Source organism: Oncorhynchus masou, chromosome 29 (assembly GCF_036934945.1).
Source record: "Oncorhynchus masou masou isolate Uvic2021 chromosome 29, UVic_Omas_1.1, whole genome shotgun sequence".
NCBI classification, from domain to species: domain Eukaryota; kingdom Metazoa; phylum Chordata; class Actinopteri; order Salmoniformes; family Salmonidae; genus Oncorhynchus; species Oncorhynchus masou.
In genome coordinates this window covers 73,496,321-73,516,329 of record NC_088240.1, presented here as the reverse complement: position 1 = coordinate 73,516,329, position 20,009 = coordinate 73,496,321, and the positions used below count along the sequence as shown (strand labels likewise).

General features: G+C 41.2%; 3 protein-coding genes across 7 annotated transcripts; 2 read left to right on the top strand and 1 right to left on the bottom strand.

Annotated features, from left to right (window-relative positions):
• The first annotated feature begins 1,754 nt into the window (after positions 1-1,754).
• LOC135520481 (C3a anaphylatoxin chemotactic receptor-like) lies at positions 1,755-5,075 on the top strand. The gene is made up of 2 exons (XM_064946078.1): positions 1,755-1,870; positions 2,469-5,075. Exons 1-2 carry the CDS (start codon positions 1,834-1,836, stop codon positions 3,506-3,508), a joined length of 1,077 nt encoding a protein of 358 aa, XP_064802150.1. The 5' UTR covers positions 1,755-1,833; the 3' UTR covers positions 3,509-5,075.
• On the bottom strand, positions 4,300-7,083 carry LOC135520482 (protein lin-37 homolog). Of its 3 annotated transcripts, none has more exons than XM_064946081.1 (10): positions 7,037-7,083; positions 6,606-6,652; positions 6,412-6,487; positions 6,220-6,267; positions 6,050-6,079; positions 5,871-5,956; positions 5,564-5,724; positions 5,313-5,444; positions 5,146-5,219; positions 4,300-4,969 (listed from the first exon to the last, which is right to left on the bottom strand). In XM_064946081.1, exons 2-10 carry the CDS (start codon positions 6,637-6,639, stop codon positions 4,882-4,884), a joined length of 729 nt encoding a protein of 242 aa, XP_064802153.1. In that variant the 5' UTR covers positions 6,640-6,652; positions 7,037-7,083; the 3' UTR covers positions 4,300-4,881. The 3 variants fall into 3 exon arrangements, with proteins under 3 accessions (XP_064802153.1, XP_064802152.1, XP_064802154.1); XM_064946080.1 differs by having other exon boundaries at positions 7,003-7,069; XM_064946082.1 differs by having other exon boundaries at positions 6,412-6,481; positions 7,003-7,060.
• Positions 7,084-7,179: 96 nt separating this feature from the next.
• proser3 (proline and serine rich 3) lies at positions 7,180-16,794 on the top strand. 3 transcript variants are annotated; one of them, XM_064946076.1, is made up of 14 exons: positions 7,180-7,480; positions 7,719-7,803; positions 7,914-8,025; positions 8,142-8,434; positions 8,648-8,799; positions 9,270-9,376; positions 9,901-9,986; positions 10,144-10,241; positions 10,473-10,687; positions 10,827-11,266; positions 11,351-11,567; positions 11,747-11,909; positions 12,410-12,491; positions 16,456-16,794. In XM_064946076.1, the coding sequence occupies exons 2-14, from the start codon at positions 7,793-7,795 to the stop codon at positions 16,493-16,495; spliced, it is 2,016 nt and encodes a 671-aa protein (XP_064802148.1). In that variant the 5' UTR covers positions 7,180-7,480; positions 7,719-7,792; the 3' UTR covers positions 16,496-16,794. The 3 variants fall into 3 exon arrangements, with proteins under 3 accessions (XP_064802148.1, XP_064802149.1, XP_064802147.1); XM_064946077.1 differs by having other exon boundaries at positions 10,108-10,241; positions 10,977-11,266; XM_064946075.1 differs by having other exon boundaries at positions 10,108-10,241.
• Positions 16,795-20,009: the final 3,215 nt, after the last annotated feature.

Below are 20,009 nucleotides of genomic sequence, written 5' to 3'. Positions count from 1 at the left end.
GGAGGGAACCTGGCACCATGCCTACAGTGAAGCATGGTGGTGCAGCATCATGCTGTGGGGATGCTTTTCAGCAGCAGGGACTGGGAGACAAGTCAGGATCGAGGGAAAGATGAACAGAGGAAAGTACAGAGAGATCCTTGATGAAAACCTGCTCTAGAGCGCTCAGCATGTCAGACTGGGGCAAAGGTTTACCTTCCAACAGGACAACAACCGTAAGCACACAGCCAAGACAACGCAGGAGTGGCTTCAGGACAAGTCTCTGAATGTCCTTGAGTGGCCCAGCCAGAGCTCTGACTTGAACCCAATTGAACATCTCTGTAGACCAGAAAATAGCTGTGCAGCGAAACTCCGCATCCAACCTGGCAGCATGAGAGGATCTGCAGAAGAATGGGAGAAACTCCCCAAATACAGGTGTGCCAAGCTTTTAGTGTCATACCAAAGAAGACTGGAGGCTGTAATCACTGTCAAAGGTGCTTCAACAAAGTACTGAGTAAAGGGTCTGAATACTTATGTGAATGTGAGATTATTATTATTGTTTGTTTTTTTGCAAACATTTCTAAAAACCTATTTTTGCTTTGTCATTATGGAGTATTGTGTGTAGATTTATGGGGGGGACAAATTAATAAGAATAAGGCTGTAACATAACAAAACGTGGAAAAAGTCAAGGAGTCTGAATACACTGTACAGTACATCAATCTTGACCAGGATTAGGCCTATCTATTTTGGATGCAATTTGAATGGAATGGATGGAACGAGAAAGACAGAAAGAGTATTTGCATGCGCACTGATTGAAAGTAATGATATTCGAGTGATAGACTGTTTAAAAACTATGCAGCTGCAATTTAAAAAATGCATCTTAACAGTGAAAAAAATGGTGACCCCGAAATCCAGATGGAGAAGAGTAAATTGGACCGCATTCAGACCTTAAATTACTGTAGCATAGGCTATGTTGCAGCAAACGTAGTTCGACCTTTCAGAAGAAAATAAAGTTACCATGATGAGATGATACATGCATTGTGAACTGCGCTACATACTGAGAAGCGTTGATGGGGTATCTGTACTTTACTTTGCTATTTATATTTTTGGCAATTTTTACTTTTACTACACTACATTCCTAAAGAAAACAATGTACTTTTTACTCCATACATTTTCCCTGACACCCAGCAGTACTCGTTACAGTGACAGGAAAATTGTCCAATTCACACACTTATCAAGGGAAAATCCCTGCATCTGATCTGGCGGACTCACTAAACACGCGTACTTCATTTGTAAATTATGTCTGAGTGTTGGAGTATGCCCTGGCCTTCCGACAATAAAAAAAAGTAAAGAAAATTGTGATGTCTGGTTTGCTTAATATAAAGGAATTTGAAATGATTCATTCTTTTACTTTTGATACTTAAGTATTTTTCAAACGAAATACTTTTAGACTTTTACTCAAGTAGTATTTTACTGGCTGACTTTCACTTTTACTTGAGTCATTTTCTTTACTTTTACTCAATAATGACAATTTAGCACTTTTTCCAAAGAAGCCAGATTTAGATATGGCATATAATGTAAGCATTCCATTTCACATCATGCTGAGCCTGTTCATATAAATAATTTATTATAATTTACCGGTTTTTCGCAGTTATTTATACTGGGAAAATGGAGTAGGTTTGGCCGGGAAATCTCGGTAACCCAGTTCCTGTTATTCAACCCTAAACCATACCATCTTCAAATATGAAATAGGGCACTTTAAACTTTGAGAGGATGTTTGAAGAGAAAGGGAGGGAGGGAGGCAGAGGGCGACAGTGCGCGCACGTGAGAGAGCTGTTTCATTTGTGGCGAGAGTGGATGATATTCTTTGCTATAGAGAATAAGATGGAAATGGGTAAGACGCTTTATAGTCTATTTTTTTCCTACCCTTATGATCTCTGCACCGGGTGCCTTAACTTTTCACTCAGACTGATGCTTCATTTGTAGAAGTAGAGTTTTATGACAAACATGCTATTCTTAATGTCATCTCGATTTTTGTCAATTGCTTTTTACAAACTCCTATGCATTAGAAATGTTGCATTATGTGTGAATAGAGAACATATGAGGGCTAAGTCATGTACTAAATGTCTTCAATAAATCTAATGACTTTCCTTGTTGAAAGTCATACCTGGTCATAGTAGGTGGGAAATGAATGAAAACTGGGGTAACAAATTACCACAATGTAACCTTCTCTTTTTCCCCATTTCTTGTGAATAATTTATCCAAAAAAACAAATATATATTTAAGGCTTATCTATAGCAGTGCAGTACGCGTGCAAGGTTGCACAAAATATACACCATTTTGCAAGATACTGACTTCCCTTGCAAATAACATTCAGAGAACATCAGTTTCAAATAATCTCTTATAGAAAAGTCTACTAATCAGCACTATATTTAAGATTACAATGTGTCAGAGCCTAAAAGACAATTGGTAATATTTCTTTCTAATTTCAGAAAACTCTACCATGGTATATTCTGATGTGACAACTGGGATGGGCATAATATCTCTGGTTGTCTACTGTGTGGCGTTTGTGCTTGGCCCCACTGGCAACGGCTTGGTGATCTACGTGACGAGCTGCAGGATAAAGAAGAATGTCAACTCTGTTTGGTTCCTCAACCTGGCCTTGGCGGACTTCCTCTTCACTTCCTTTCTGCTCCTCTATATCATCTACATTGCCCGTGGTTATGATTGGCCTTTCGGTGACATCCTTTGCAAGTTAAACAGCATGGTGACTATGCTCAACATGTTCGCCAGCATCTTCCTCCTGGCGGCCATCAGTCTGCACCGCTGCCTGTCCACGTGGGTGGTTGTGTGGGCCCATAACAAGTGCACGCCAGGCAGGGCTGAGGTCATCTGTGTGGGGATCTGGTTAGCCTCATTGGTCTGTAGCCTCCCATTCACCATCTTTCGGGAGATCATACACCATGATAATAGGACAATGTGCAGTTATTCAATTCCCCATTATTCCACCTACAGGAACTTGGTTATGTTCCGCTTTCTGCTGGGCTTTCTCATCCCATTCCTGGTCATCATAGGCTCTTACATTGCCATATGGATACGCGCCAGGCGCCTTCAGAAAGGAAGAACGCACAGGTCCCTCCGGATCATCGTCTCCGTTGTCTTGGCCTTCTTCATCTGCTGGATGCCCTTCCACGTCTTCCAGTTTCTGGACATCATGGAAGAAGACAACCAAGGCCTCAAGCTGGTCATGCATATAGGGACTCCCCTGTCCGCTAGCCTGGCCTTCCTCAACAGCTGCCTGAACCCCATCCTGTACGTCTTCATGTGTGACGAGTTCCAGAAGAAGCTGCGTCAGTCCGTGTTGCTCGTATTCGAGAATGCTTTTGCAGAGGACCACGGGATGAACTTTGTGTCATCAACACGCTCCCTGAGCTCCCATCTCTCCCGGATCTCCCGTAAGTCTGAGTCTCTGGCTCCAGAAGAAGGAGGACATTTACACCTCACTGGTGACCAGTCTGATAGTAAAGTGTAAACTGAGGTGTGAGATGGGAGACATCTGCAAAAGACAGGGCTAGTACATCTGTATTACAGAGTAATTTGACTGTAGCTGTTGTCATTGTGGTTTTCATGGTGGCAATGAAATCAATCAAATGTATCTTATAAAGCCCTTTTTACATCAGTAGTTGTCACAAATTGCTTTACAGACACCCAGCCTAAAACCTCAAAGAGCAAGCAATGCAGATGCAGTTACCAGATTTAACTTCTGTTATAGTGATGTTATGTTGAAGTTATGGAGACCTTATTTTGATGTTATGTTGACATTATGGGGATGTTATGTTGACATTATAGGAAATTTCTCACACAAATAGACAATAACATTCCTAAACCTCTAATTTCAAATTCTTACAAGACTGTACGACAGACAGAACAATTTTGGTATAAAAAATAACAAAAAACCTCTTACGGTAATTTATTAATGTATTTGTTCATATTTTGCTTGTAGCTAATACAAGAGTTGACTCCTGAAAGGACTCTGAAATCTGACCAAAGAAACACACTTACAAATGTTTTACTTCAGACAACATTCCTTTTGTGATCCAAAACAAACAGAACATTTATTGCCTGTATGTGATAGATATCTTGGACCTATTTCTTCCATGTGGACTGTTTCTGACCTGCAGATGACAAGATCCTTCTGAAAAACCCTCTCCCAAAATAACTGCTGTGGAGAAATCATTTGTGGAGAAATTACATTTCAGAAATCAATCAATTGTAAAAACAGCACTGGCAGATATATTATAGCGATGAATAAATTACAATAGCTCTTTACAACTTTTTTTATTTTATTTTTTACAGTTTACTTAAAATTTTAGATATGTGAGAGACTTTTCTTTTGAATGTTTAAACAAAAAAGATGCATAAGAGCACTGCTTGTCTGGGAAACTGGTGATCCTAAAACACAAATATATACCACTGGAAGCCTGGAATTAATTTAGAGTATTCCGGAATTTAGACAAATGTTCCACACTACTCAACCTGTTTACAAACTTTTCATGACACATTGTTGTGATTGACAACAGACTATATAATGCATTACCAGATATTCTGTAATATGACAAAAAACATATAATAATTATTTAAACAGATGAACTTGGGCCCACCAGAAGCATCAACTTACTGAAAGTATTGCTACATTTTTCAAAACGAGGACTTTGGGTCCCTAATTGTGGCAGTATATGGTAGAAATGGGCTCCATGAGGCTCCTCTGACATTGTCACACGTAATGTCCTCCTTGGGGAGAGGACTAGTGCAGCGTCCTGGGGTAGATCACTTGCTCGTGGCTCCTACCTGCTCTATTCTTTTCTCCTCCCTCTGCTGTGTTGATACTGCCTGGGGGATTCCCAGCTAGCGGTCGTACATCTCCTTCATCTCTTTCAGGATCTTGATGCTCTCGCTATACCTCAGCTGATTCTTGTTGGACGCTTCTTTCCATCTGAACACAGTTAATAAGATTGATCGCAGCTAGATAAACAATGTTTACTGACAGAATTTGTATCAACTTTTTTTCCAATCAAGATTAAATTCGGTTTAATAGTTGATATTCGACTCCACAATCTATTCATGTCAACAAAGTTATCTTTTGTGATTATTTAGATGCCTTGGACTTACTTTTGCCTGATCTTTTTCCAGCGTTCTATGTGGTTGTATATGAGGGGACCAGACACAAGAGCTGTATCTGTAGACTGGTGACAAAGACAGACAGATTGAAGCAATCCACCGTTTTACTGTGGCAAATATGAAAATGATGGCTAGGCGTAGCAGATGTTATACAGTACCTTGCTGACAATAGGCTTTTCTGTGGATGGGATCCTCAGATTGACAGGATCTCCAGAAGGGTTGAGAGGACAGGAGGTGGGCGGAGGGAGGCGATACACATTCTGTCCCTTACCATTGAGCATGTCTGCAGCCTGGCAAGATGCAGGTGAAAAGTGAGAAAACAAATACTGGACAGAGAGCACTAATGAAAAATATATATTTATGCCCACATTGTGGGCATCTTTGTCCAGCTTTTTGGTTGTGAGCTTACCTCCTCTTCCCCCATGCTGTGTGGGGGGCTTGGGGATGCAGCTCTCTCTCTGACTGCCGGGTTGTTCCTCATCCAGGCCCGGCAAATGGGGTAAAGTGGGGTACTGGTGGTGTACTGGGCCAGGTCCACACTGCGGTCAAACAACTTGATAATGTAGGCATCTAGCAGAGAGGGAGGAGAACAAATGATTGTATATGTAGGTGAATATCTAGAGCTTGAAGTGTAGAGTCAGTGAGTGGGAGAGAAAGGTTTTTAAAAGTCAAATGATCTGTGTTTGGAAGGGGATTGACATCTGCAGCGGACTTACTTTGTTTATGTTGGTTACTCTCCGTTAAGCTATCATCCATCTCTTTCCGTTTCTTCCTCCGGTGCTGTGGGAACCGTGATGATGGCCTATGACATCAACGACAATGGAAAGGTAACAGGTCAAGGCCTTTCAGTGTCTAACAGTCAGATGTGTTAAAAAAAACCTCAAATAAGGCTTACCGCTTCCCAGCAGAAGATGGAGACACATCCCTATGGAAGAAACAGGCAATCGGAATTACTACAGAAGTAGTGGAACCACAATAGGTTATTGAGTGAGTCTAAATAGCATACTTCATTTAATATAAAAAGTTGGAATTACCAGAGGAAGAAAATAAATGTTAAGGCCATACTTGCTCAGAGACTCTTCTGCCATCTTTGTCTCATCTTCATTTTGCTCCCTGGAAAAACAGCAAAACCAACATTTCCCATTACCTAGGCTTGATTAGATAGTGCACAGCCAATGAAAGGTTCCTGAAGCTGTAAGTTTCAGTGTCAAGACAGTTAATGTACTGTATCTTTCCAAATAAAATAAAAACACCAACCTCTCACTGTCACTCTTCTCTACCAGCCCCTGTAATACTGCATCCAGTCGGCTGCGTGCACCACTCTCCTCTGCATCTGACAAAAATAAATAAACAGTCGACTTTACTTAGGAGAGATATAATAATTCCAGTAGCTACTGTTAAGTCCCACTGTATCGTCAGCGGAATTGGTTTTGAAATGTTCACGCGCTCACCTGGCTTCTCAGTCTTGATCTTGACGTGATGCATGATCAGTCTGCCCCTTTCACACCGACATTCAGAAATCCCCAAAACAAAATATAAAATACAAGTTAGTTGGTAGCTAGCTACAACGACAAGCTTGGTAAAAAAGTTTATGTACAGGGAAACACTGATGCAAAATATGTAGCTAGATATTAAATGACCCAAGATGACTGTTGTTGTGCCTGGATGCCATAGCTAGCTAAAGTAGCTAGTTAACGCAAATTGAAGCAGTCTTTTTTTTTGAGTCAGCGTGTGAGACGCATTATTGGAATTATGTCTATTTGATACATAACTTTTCATCAGCAGAAAATTATTGCACAATTAATGTCCAAATGCCACGTATCTATACATAGAACATAATTTTGTTACCCTCCAACAACTAACTAGCTGCCTGGTTGGTTACCTCGGTAGTTGGATTTGCTTCAGTGGACTTTCCTCTTCCGCGCGCAGGTCGTTTCCTTTCTGCTGGTTGGACAATGTGGAGTCGACTATCATTGGTTCAAATCAATGTCTGTCACTTACCAACTTTTTCTCGATTGGCCAGAATCGATCGTTCACGATAATGATGTTCTCGGTAAAGATAAACTCAAGATTATTGAATCTGTCAAATGGGTGAATAAAAATGTATCCTGCGAGGAATGTACCATTTAGAAAAGTAGAACTAATTGTCTAGACTATGCATATGATTTTACTAATCTAACTATTATTTCGACGTTCGGTTGCCCGGTAACTGACAAAAGCCCAAACCGGATGAAAACCCGGAAGGCGCACCATGTTTTCCTTTCATTGAATCAACCCACCCAGGCAGTGATCAAATCGAGATGCTCAAGTAACATTTACATGGAAAGTACGTGCTTTTAAAAAAAGTATTTAATACGTCATCGATGTCAGTGGTCTAGCCTTTCTAAATGAACAAAAACGGTTTTCAACTGCAATGTTGTTAGCTTGTTACAGGGATAACTTTTTTTTTGCAGTGCCAGCTAATTAGCTAGTTGTCTATTTTCACTCTCTTGTTAAATCAAATGCGTGTGTGCTAGGTATTTACCTGACACACATTTTAACACTGTCTCATCCTATGATTATAGCTAAGAGTTGTCTACATGTGGGCTATAACACTTCGTTGCCCAGTGTGTGAGTTGGTGCTGGTGGTACTGTCAACATGAAAGCCAGGTGAGACGTGGAACAAGTAATTAGGAATGCAGAGCTTCCTTTTTCAAACCAGAACGATATGTTTTTACCACAATGAAAATTGTCATCTTTTGTCTCTCTTGCTCTCTTAGTGGTGCTGCTCTGTTCACAAGGAAGAATCCCTTCCCGCCAGACCCACCTCTGGGAAAAACCCATTACAACCCTTCACGCACCAAGAAGCTTCCAAAGCAACAGAGAAAAACCGTAAATACTGGACTTCAGGGGCTGTCAGGGTCTTTTCCAAATATACATGCTTCAATACAGTAAATAAATGTATTGTCATTACATCAAACTTGTGCTTTTTTCCTGGTTTGTCTTAGACCCTGAGCCCTGTTCACCTTGCCCAGCTGTCCAGCCCTCTTCTCCAGACACACTCACTGAGCCCAGAGGACCAGTGCTTCCTTGGGGCAGCCAACCACTTTGTCCTCTGTTCTCCTCCTGCCACAGAGGCCCAGCCTAGTTTCTTAGAGTCCTGGCCCTCCACTGACCTTGGGTCCTCCCCGGCCAACACTGCCGCCTCCCCGAACACAGACACACTGACACGGGACCCAACATCGGGAAAGTCCCTGGTCTCCACTGGGGGAGGCGAGCAGGAAGATTCAGTGTTGGCAAAGTATGCTTAATATTATTTCTAAAATTACATGATGGTAATTTGATTTATTTGTGACATGTCACACAGCATTTGTTATCCTTATTCTTCATTATAGTGTGTATCATGATATCCACAATAAGCTTGCAGGTGATGAGTTCATAAGATTTTTTTATTGATTTATGGTGTTATGCCCTTTACTTGTCTCATTAGTAACTACAATAATTCCTTTTCCAGGTACATTGAACGCTTTCGTCACGGAAGGCCACAGAGTCGAGAGGTGCGTCAGCAGATGTCGGCAATGGTGGGAGAGGGCCAGCAGCCTTTCTGGTGGCTGTCCTCCTCCCCTCCACCCTCCAGTTCTACACCCACTCAAACCACTGACATAGGTACTTCACTTGGATCATTCATTGTTCCTTACATCTCATTGAAACTCACTAAAAGTTTTGCTGGCTCTATAAAACAAGGACTGTAGTGATTGTTGTGATGCATTTGACCAACTGTCTTGCTCTGCTCTCCATTTCAAATCAAAGTTTATTGGTCAAGTACACAGTTTAGGAGATGTTATAGCGGGTGCAGCGAAAATCTTATGTTACTAGCTCCTAACAATGCAGTCAAATGTCAAACAATTAAAACATGTATTTTTTTAAAGGAAAGAAATCAAGAACGTCAGGACGAATACAATTACATCCCAAATAGCACTGATTCAAAATTCAATTTATACACTGGATGAATATGTACAGCAGTAGCTGTATTAGTGAGATATATCAAGAATCAAGTATTTCAATAAATATGCTGTGTGTATAAACAGTAAAATACAATGTCTTCTCATTAATTTCCTATTTATTTATGTACACAGGCCTTTCCCTTAGAAAAGACTCAGCCACCACCCTCAGTCCAGTTGGGCAGTTTCGGCATGGCACCACCCTCTCCCCATGCAGGGGACTCCTTGATCTTAGTGCCATGGTGAGTACATCATCATGTTCATACTCCGTCTTGGTAAGATTATTTTTGAGATGGTGAGATATATTGGTATTAGACAGGTGAATGTAATTCTGTCAAGTGTGCAAGAGCCAGAATGGCTGAGATGTATTAGAAGAAAGACTCCCCATGCAAGGTGCCGCTCCGCAATAATATTTGCATACCAACACCAGACAACATGTTCTGTCCAACCACTGTGTTTATATGAACTAGTTAGAAGCTGTTCCCTTTGATTATGCAACTGTGTTTGGTGCCTTCGTTAATAACTCTTCTGGTCAAAACACTGCTCCATATCCAGCTTGCTGCATATCCCTGAGGGAATGAGCTAAACTCTATGCAACTGACGTGAGCTTTTATAGAAGTGATTCATAAAGCGTGTTCAAAACAGAACCCGCTGAGGGCTCAGTTACACAGCATTGTGAATGTTCTAGAATGTTGGTGATAGAAATGGTGACGGGAGATGATGCCTCTGGTGCACTCACTGGCCTCTCTTTCTGATGCCCTGGCAGGGCCTGTCAGACTCCTCTCATGGTGACCTTGGAGACTCCGAGATACTGCATCTGCAGGAGAAGGCCAGTAGACTGCTACACAGAAGGTAGATATGCTGGGAGGAATGGAATACACTGAGCAGGGTTGGGGGCAATTAAATGTAATTCAGTCAGTTGCAATGAGGAGAATTGGATAAGTCTTACAAAAACTAAATGTTATGTTTTCAGTGAGCACTCACTCAGTAGTGGATCTATTCCCATCAGCTCTGAGGGCCTGGGCTGCTCCAATTTTTCCTCCCCTGTGAGCATAGATGAGCCAGTCCGAAGGCCTATAGTTACCAGTCTTATCGACTCAACCACTGGTGAGCCTTGGGGTTGGGAAGTTCAAAACATCTGATTTGCATGAATTTTCCCTTGTCTCAACCACATGATATTACTTTTTCAAACTCCCAGAGCCACTCTTATTCTGTGCTCTTGCCACGTACCTCATTTCTCATGGTTACGATTTAGTTTCCTTTTGCAACTTTCTTTATTCTCACTTTATCTGAATACACATATTGCAGTAACTCTTCTTGTGCAACTGCTTCCTCAAGTTGTGGGGAACCTAAGCTCAGCAGACCTCTATGCTGGAACCGTGCCCAAACCGTCTGTGGTTGGTCCCCCGGACCCCCGCACACTCCCAGAGAAGGACATCCTGTTTCAGTGGCGTCTGAGGAGAAAGATGGAGCAGGCCAATCAGTGGGTTCAGTCAAACCCACAGCAGGGTTACACCCTTCATCAGCACTCTGTGAGCTGTCAGGCTCACAAGGTACTTACCTCCTTGTCTACTACACCTGCAATTTGAAAGAGGTTTTGTCTCTTTGAAATGTCTGCCATTGTGTGGTAGTATTTTCCAATGCATTTAGCGAATCACAGATCATATGATTGGATTTGTTCCCCTTCATTAGGTACAGCGGAATCCTCTCCCTGCCTATTCCTCTCATAGAGTTGCCCCCTCCCTCCCCATCACCAGCCCCACCGTCTCTAAGTTGCAGCCGGATGCCCCTGTCCGTCCCCACATGCACCTCCTCTGTGACATCCTTTCTTGTACCGCTCAGCCCCACTCCCCTCCACCCAGCCACCAGAGGAGTCCAAAGAGGAGTGAGGTCTCTGGGGCCAACCGGGCCGTCAGGCAGCCCAAAGCCCAGTTCAGCTCCACAGACACCTCCACTGAGGAGCCCACTAGTAAACATGAGTCCTCTCCACCACCGCCCGCCTTGTCTGTGACCACAGAGGAAGAGTGGACAGTTCAACAGAGGAGAACCGAGAGGACAAAAAAAGAGACACTACAGAAGGAGAGGAGTCAGAAGGGGACAGGGCCGTCCTGCAGAAAGAAGAAATTAGCCAGGTATGACCTGTATCTAAGAGGGGTGACAGTTTGACTGAATGACATGTGGCCCAGTCTGTCAACTCAATGACAATATCTCTGTAGGTGTCACGTTGGTGACAGGGACCATGCTGAGAGGCCCAGCTATGCAGATTGGAGTGTGAGCCAACACCACACCAGAGGTAAAGACCGGGTCATCCCATGGAGGGAGGAGCCCAGCAGAGACTGGGGGCAACAGGAAAGGGGGCCGGGGGTAGTGAGAGAGGGCTGCCCTGGAGATCGTGCTCCACCACCCTCTCCCATACACAGCGCCCTGGGACAGGTCAGTGAACACCGTGGGTCACCAGCATCACTGACGCTAGATGCCATTAACACATTGAAGAAAGGCTGTTATGAATTTCAGTGTTACAATAATATTAATTTACTTTATTCATTTATCCAGGTTAGTTTAATTTAAATAAAGATATTAGCCCTGTAAAGCATATCAATTTACCTTGGCAGGTAGTTTCAGAGGTACTGTTCCTGACCACGGACTCCCCGGACCCGCCCAGAACTCCTGTGTCCTCAGACTCTCCCAGATATGTGCCCCCGCAGTCCCCTGCCGCGCCTCCCAGTGCACAGCATCCACGGGAGGTTGTAGCTCAGCTGCTGCAGGAGGCTGAAGGTGAGACTGCTTGGTGCAGTGGGGACTGCTGACCTTAATTCTAGGTAGCAGAGGTGGAATAGAATCTGGCTGTATAATAGTGTGTATATATAGCCTCCAGTCACCGGGACTGAATCCTAACTTGAACTTTTTCCTGAATATCCCATTCCTATACATGCATTTCTTACTCTAAATAATAAGTTAGGATTTTGCCCTAAATGCTAAAGGGGTCTTTTGGGTGGCATAACAATTTAGTGATGCCATAGTCCTCTCTGTTACAGGAGTACATTGACCAGTGCCAGTTATCTATTTTCACTTCACCTTGCTGGTGTTCATGTGTACATTTCTGGCTATTTATACCTGTGTACAGTTAACATGTGCTCTAATATAACATATTGTGAACTCCTGGCATAGCTTTGCAAGTTACAACTAAAATAATCTGTAACGTGATCAAATGCTCCTAAAGTTACTTTTGTTATCTGCACAGTGACATTTTAACTGCATATATTTTCCCCCTTAAGATTCAGACGAGCAGGAGTTTAAAGATGACCCCTTACTGAAGGTCTTAAGGCAGCAGAGGAAGTGGGTGAAGGAGCAAATCGGGTAAAGAACTGGGATATGTTCCCTAGATACAGTACATCCTTCATCATTTATTTCATTGACCTTTTACTCATTAAGATAATGAACTTAAAATATTCTCAGTAATTACAGTGCCTTATGAAAGTATTCACTTTTATCCACATTTTGTGTTACAGCCTGAATTTAATATGGATTAAATTGAGATTTGTTTTTTGGTCACTGGCCTACACAATACCCCATAGTGTCAAAGTGGAATTATGTTATTGGAAATCTTTACAAATTAAAAGCTGAAAATGTCTTGCGTCAAGTATTCAAGCCCTTTGTCATGGCAAGCCTAAATACAGTGCCTTGTGAAAGTTTTCGGCCCCCTTGAACTTTGCGACCTTTTGCCACATTTCAGGCTTCAAACATAAAGATATAAAACTGTATTTTTTTGTGAAGAATGAACAACAAGTGGGACACAATCATGAAGTGGAACGACATTTATTGGATATTTCAAACTTTTTTAACAAATCAAAAACTGAAAAATTGGGCGTGCAAAATTATTCAGCCCCCTTAAGTTAATACTTTGTAGAGCCACCTTTTGCTGCGATTACAGCTGTAAGTTGCTTGGGGTATGTCTCTATCAGTTTTGCACATCGAGAGACTGAATTTTTTTCCCATTCCTCCTTGCAAAACAGCTCGAGCTCAATGAGGTTGGATGGAGAGCATTTGTGAACAGCAGTTTTCAGTTCTTTCCACAGATTCTCGATTGGATTCAGGTCTAGACTTTGACTTGGCCATTCTAACACCTGGATATGTTTATTTTTGAACCATTCCATTGTAGATTTTGCTTTATGTTTTGGATCATTGCCTTGTTGGAAGACAAATCTCCGTCCTAGTCTCAGGTCTTTTGCAGACTCCATCAGGTTTTCTTCCAGAATGGTCCTGTATTTGGCTCCATCCATCTTCCCATCAATTTTAACCATCTTCCCTGTCCCTGCTGAAGAAAAGCAGGCCCAAATCATGATGCTGCCACCACCATGTTTGACAGTGGGGATGGTGTGTTCAGGGTTATGAGCTGTGTTGCTTTTACGCCAAACATAACGTTTTGCATTGTTGCCAAAAAGTTCAATTTTGGTTTTATCTGACCAGAGCACCTTCTTCCACATGTTTGGTGTGTCTCCCAGGTGGCTTGTGGCAAACTTTAAACAACACTTTTTATGGATATCTTTAAGAAATGGCTTTCTTCTTGCCACTCTTCCATAAAGGCCAGATTTGTGCAATATACGACTGATTGTTGTCCTATGGACAGAGTCTCCCACCTCAGCTGTAGCTCTCTGCAGTTCATCCAGAGTGATCATGGGCCTCTTGGCTCCATCTCTGATCAGTCTTGTCCTTGTATGAGCTGAAAGTTTAGAGGGACGGTCAGGTCTTGGTAGATTTGCAGTGGTCTGATACTCCTTCCATTTCAATATTATCGCTTGCACAGTGCTCCTTGGGATGTTTAAAGCTTGGGAAATCTTTTTGTATCCAAATCCGGCTTTAAACGTCTTCACAACAGTATCTCGGACCTGCCTGGTGTGTTCCTTGTTCTTCATGATGCTCTCTGCGCTTTTAACGGACCTCTGAGACTATCACAGTGCAGGTGCATTTATACGGAGACTTGATTACACACAGGTGGATTGTATTTATCATCATTAGTCATTTAGGTCAACCTTGGATCATTCAGAGATCCTCACTGAACTTCTGGAGAGAGTTTGCTGCACTGAAAGTAAAGGGGCTGAATAATTTTGCACGCCCAATTTGTCAGTTTTTGATTTGTTAAAAAAGTTAGAAATATCCAATAAATGTCGTTCCACGTCATGATTGTGTCCCACTTGTTGTTGATTCTTCACAAAAAAATACAGTTTTATATCTTTATGTTTGAAACCTGAAATGTGGCAAAAGGTCGCAAAGTTCAAGGGGGCCGAATACTTTCGCAATGCACTGTAAATTCACGAGTAAAAATGTGCTTAACAAGTCACATAATAAATTGCATGGTTTCACTGTGCAATAAAAGTGGTTAGCATGATTTTTGAATCACTACCTCTATATACCCCACACAAACAATTATCTTTAAGGTCCCTCAGTCGAGCAGTGAATTTCAAACACAGATTCGACCACAATGGCCAGGGAGGTTTTCCAATGCCTCGCAAAGAATGGTACCTATTGGTAGATGGGTAAACAAAGGAGAATAGGAAAAAGCAGACATTGAGTGTTCCTTTGAGCATTGTGAAGTTATTAATTACACTTTGGATGGTGTATCAATAAGAGTCACTACAAAGATACAGGTGTCCTTCCTAACTCAGTTGCTGGAGAGAAAGGAAACCGCTCAGGGATTTCATCATGATGCCAATGGTGACAGTTAGAGTTTAATGGCTGTGATAGGAAATTGCAGGGGATGGATCAACCATATTGTAGCTACTCCACAATTCTAACCTAAATGACCGAGTGAAAATAAGGAAGCCTGTACAGAATAAAAATATTCCAAAACATACATCCTGTTTGTAATAAGGCATTGAAATAAAACTGCAAAAAATGTGGCAAAGCAATTCACTCTGTCCTGAATACAAAGTGCTATGTTTGGGGCAAATCCAACACATTACTGAGTACCATTCTCCATATCTTCAAGCATAGTGGTGGCTGCATCATGTTATGAGTATGCTTGTAATTGTTAAGGACTGGGTAGTTTTTCAGGATAAAAAAAAAAACGTAATGGAGCAGGCAAAATCCTAGAGTGAAAACTTGGTTCAGTTGCTTTCCACCAGACACTGGGAGATGAATTAACCTGACAGTAACCTAAAACACAAGGCCAAATCTACATGAGTTGGTTACCAAGAAGACGGCGAATGTTCCTGAGTGGCCGAGTAACCGTTTTGAATTAAATCTACTTGATAATCTATGGAAAGCCTTGAAAAAGTTACTCGCAATGATCAACAACCAATTTGACAGTTTGAAACATTTTGAAAAGCATAATTGACCAATGTTACCTAATCCAGGTGTGAAAAGCTATTAGAGACTTACCCAGAAAGATTCACAGCTGTAATCATTGTCAAAGGTGCTTCTACAAGTTTCTGTATTTAATTTTCAATAAATGTGGAATAATTTCTAAAAACCTAGATGGTTGAGAATGTTTTTATTTTTATTTTTTTATTGTGAATTCAGGCTGTAACACAACAAAATGTGGAATACGTCCAGGGGTATGAATACTTTCTGAAGGCACATCCTTATTCTAAAAAGGATTCAATAAACAATGTTCATCAATCTACACACACTATCCCATAATGACAAATCAAAAACAGGTTTTTAGAACCGGACAATGACCCTCAGCACACAGCCAAGACAATGCAGGAGTGGCTTCAGGAAAAGTCTCTGAATGTCCTTGAGTGGCCCAGCCAGAGCCCGGAATTGAACCTGTTCGAACATCTCGGGAAAGACCTGAAAATAACTGTGCAGTGACCCATCCAGCCTGACGGAGCTTGAGAGGATCTGCAGAGAAGAATGAGAGAAACTCGCCAAATACAGGTGTGCCAAGCTTGCAGCGTCAAACCCAAGAAGACTCGAGGCTATAATCGCTGCCAAAGTACTTCAACAAAGTACTGAGTAAAGGGTCTGAATACTTTTGTGATTGAGATTTTACTTTATTTTTTGCAAACATTTCTAAAAACCTATTTTCTTTGTCATTATGGAGTATTGTGTAGGTGAGGGGGGGGGGACAATTTAATCCATTTTAGAATAAGGCTGTAACATAACAAAATGTGGAAAAGGTCAAGGTGTCTGAATACCTTCTGAATACACTGTATAGTTAAATCATGTTATGCTCATTGTTTTGTCTTTGGAGTAAAATCTTACATTTTATTTTATAACATTGCAGACCCATATGATTCCTAGAGTGATATAATATTTGGCTATGCAAAGTGTTGAAGCAACCTTAGAACATGCTCTAAAAACATGTTTTTTCTTTCAGCGAGGTGGACTCACTGCTGGATGTATTCCAGGAAGAGTGAGCACTGGTGGTGTGTACACATGGAACAAAAACAACCAATCAATTCAACAGCATTTTTATTTTTGTACAAAAATATATAGTGCATTTATTTTTAACTAATTCTCTTCTTACAATAAATAGTTAGAAAATATACAACAACCTTACTGTTGGGTTTTGTGAACATACTTGATAATCTCGGAGTGTTAACATTTACTCATGACTTAAAGGGCATTAGACACTCCACACAATACAAATCAACATTTTCAATGGTTTTATATCATATTTACAATGAATGGTTCCATAAAAACATTTAAAGATTGAGTTAAATGGGATTCTTTAGGATTAGGGATGCTTTTAAATGAGGAATCTGTCCTGTTAATATGTACAAACCTCAGAGAGAGAGCAGGGAATTTTAATGGTGTGAAAGCATAGTTAATGGGTGTTTTGGTACAGGCAGGCACCAGTTCCTTGGTGAGTGTTTGATATGTCTGTTGGAGGAGAGTGCCTGTATTTTTGAGTGTGCATAGTTTACCAAGCTACCAATTACTTCACACTGGAAGAAGTTAAGCTACAATAAAGTTACCCTTAACTACAGTTTTATTTTCTTTAACTAAAATTAATTTGAAAAGAGTTCACTACATCAAACTACTTTGTGATAAATTATCATATTTAAGTTTGAAATGTCAGACTACAAATTGCAAGAACAGTTCACTCTGGAGTAAGATGTTAACAGAATGTGTAATTTAGCATATTAAACAACTATGTTTCAAGTGAGAACTAGAAAGGAGTAATACTGAGAAAGAAAGGAAATTATTGCTTACTACACCCATAATTAATTATTTGCAAAAAAAGTAGTGTAATCCCAGTAGTTAGCTACACTGCTACATGGCAAAAAAAGAAGTTAACTACTAAATACTACCAAGATTTGAACTGCCACCATCTACTGCAAAATGTAGTTAAATTACTACATGTAGTTTACTACTCCCCAACACTGGTTCCTATGGATTGTGTGTTTGTTCCTAGGGTGTGTATGCTCATGATTCTGAGTGGGACAGGTGTCTGGAGTTCTCCCCCTGCAGCATAGGGGCCGATATGATGAGGATGCCTTCAGGCGACGCAGACGACTACAGAGCCATGGAGTCCACTCCCTTGGAATCCTGTAGCGCCGGTTGAACTATCGAGTCACCACCCCCGACCCATCCTGCAAACACACGTTATAGTGAACCCAGTCAGTGAGGAATGCTCATTTTCAGGCTAACAGGTGGTCTGGTTTCCAGTCTGGTCAGTAGTTGGTTGAAGCAGAAACGGACTGCATAGTAACCAGGCTATATTCAATGTCTGTCATCACAAACTATGGAAATGTGATTATGAATAGAGAACAACTCTTGCGTAATACGTGCAACACAGTAGTTGCTTACTTTTTTCTCTTTGTGTTTCCCTTGGACCTACACAAAGTCTCCTGTCACCTTGACCATCAGCTCCTCTGGGTTGAAGTGTTTCACATCAACCTGAACTGTGAATCGACTGTGGTCACAACACACCTGGCAACAGGGGAAGATACCCAATATTACTACTCAAATTGACACTTGCTGCTCTATTACTACTAGTTTAATCTACTTCTATGTAATTATATTCAAACGATAAGAAAATGCAAGAGCACCTGCAAAAAATGGGCATTCATTAAAATTTCAGTAGAATATAGAAAGTAAAACACAAAATTCATTAATCAACGCTACCTCATTGATACAGAACAAAGTAATGAAAAATTAATCTAAAAATTGTTTTATCAGTGAGAGTTTCGAGCACTGCATGCATACCTGTGCAGGGCCAGTGTGCTCCGTCACTGGGGTGAGCAGCTCCGACGGCGTGAATGAGTACAGCCCAGGAAGAAGAGGCGGCAGGACCCTCTCCCATGCGATACCACTGTCTGGAAAAGTGGGTGGAAGATCGAATGCCATTTCACGTCTGAGGTCAAAATAAAATATCCAGTGATTACTACAGCCTTTTACACCCATATGGGCCGATGATGATGACAAATATTCTAGGCAACAGAAAGAAATAGCAAATGGGAAAAATGATAGTCCAATAAATGTAGGTCTATTCGAGAAAATATTAGCCTAATTGAAGTTGTTAGAATGAAGCAAGAATTAATTAAACCATAAAATACCCGCTGCTTCACTGCTGAGGTTCAGAAAGTGATTGATTCGTAAAGGCTACAGCGATGGTTTTTATAGTCCTTGACAAATCTGGAATATTGCAGTAAATAATACCAAATCCGCTTGATCCTCAAAGACCTTTCAGATTGTTGGTGGGAAGGGTCACAGTGTAAAATCCCAGAGACGCAGAAGTCGTTAGCGTTTACGGTTATGAGATGCCTGCAAATCGTATTATGTTCTGACTGCCAATAGAATGGATTGCTGCGTCCGTGTATCTGACTCTGCCCTTTTCCCTGACATAAATTGTGGAAGTACCAGTTAAGGTCTGTATTTATGATAGCAGGAGTTACATAATGAGGCGGGAACTTCGCTGTGGGGCCCCTGGATTGCTTTGGATTCACCACCAGACCCCCTGGGAATTATGATTTTGTTTTAGTTGTGATCAAAGGCTTCGATAGAATAGGCACCTGCCTTAAGGAACACTCCTCCCTATCATATCAACCTATATATGAGGAAATGTTTAAAATCCTCCTTCAAAATCATATCGCTTTTTCATTTAATTTGAGATCATTTGTATGCATTATACAATTTCACTTTCTAAAAGTTTTTTTTGCTGTTTCTTATCAAACATAAAGATATAAAACTATTTTTTTGTGAAGAATCAACAACAAGTGGGACACAATCATGAAGTGGAATGACATTTATTGGATATTTCAAACTTTTTTAACAAATCAAAAACTGAAAAATTGGGTGTGCAAAATTATTCAGCCCCCTTAAGTTAATACTTTGTAGCGCCACCTTTTGCTGTGATTACAGCTGTAAGTTGCTTGGGGTATGTCTCTATCAGTTTTGCACATGGAGAGACTGACATTTTTTCCCATTCCTCCTTGCAAAACAGCTCAAGCTCAGTGAGGTTGGATGGAGAGCATTTGTGAACAGCAGTTTTCAGTTCTTTCCACAGATTCTCAATTGGATTCAGGTCTGGACTTTGACTTGGCCATTCTAACACCTGGATATGTTTATTTTTGAACCATTCCATTGTAGATTTTGCTTTATGTTTTGGATCATTGTCTTGTTGGAAGACAAATCTCCGTCCCAGTCTCAGGTCTTTTGCAGACTCCATCAGGTTTTCTTCCAGAATGGTCCTGTATTTGGCTCCATCCATCTTCCCATCAATTTTAACCATCTTCCCTGTCCCTGCTGAAGAAAAGCAGGCCCAAACCATGATGCTGCCACCACCATGTTTGACAGTGGGGATGGTATGTTCATGGTGATGAGCTGTTGCTTTTACGCCAAACATAACGTTTTGCATTGTTGCCAAAAAGTTCAATTTTGGTTTCATCTGACCAGAGCACCTTCTTCCACATGTTTGGTGTGTCT

Excerpts from the sequence above, each read along its gene's own strand:
- proser3 (XM_064946075.1), top strand. Across the intron at positions 8,026-8,141 it reads CAAAGCAACAGAGAAAAACC|ACCCTGAGCCCTGTTCACCT; the intron begins GTAAATACTGGA and ends GGTTTGTCTTAG. Across the intron at positions 12,492-16,455 it reads TGGGTGAAGGAGCAAATCGG|CGAGGTGGACTCACTGCTGG; the intron begins GTAAAGAACTGG and ends TTTTTCTTTCAG.
- LOC135520482 (XM_064946081.1), bottom strand. The coding sequence starts at position 6,639 with ATGCATCACGTCAAGATCAAGACTGAGAAGCCAG. Across the intron at positions 6,488-6,605 it reads GATCAAGACTGAGAAGCCAG|ATGCAGAGGAGAGTGGTGCA; the intron begins GTGAGCGCGTGA and ends TATTTTTGTCAG. Across the intron at positions 5,445-5,563 it reads ACAGCATGGGGGAAGAGGAG|GCTGCAGACATGCTCAATGG; the intron begins GTAAGCTCACAA and ends GCATCTTGCCAG.
- LOC135520481 (XM_064946078.1), top strand. The coding sequence starts at position 1,834 with ATGATATTCTTTGCTATAGAGAATAAGATGGAAATGG. Across the intron at positions 1,871-2,468 it reads AGAGAATAAGATGGAAATGG|AAAACTCTACCATGGTATAT; the intron begins GTAAGACGCTTT and ends TTCTAATTTCAG.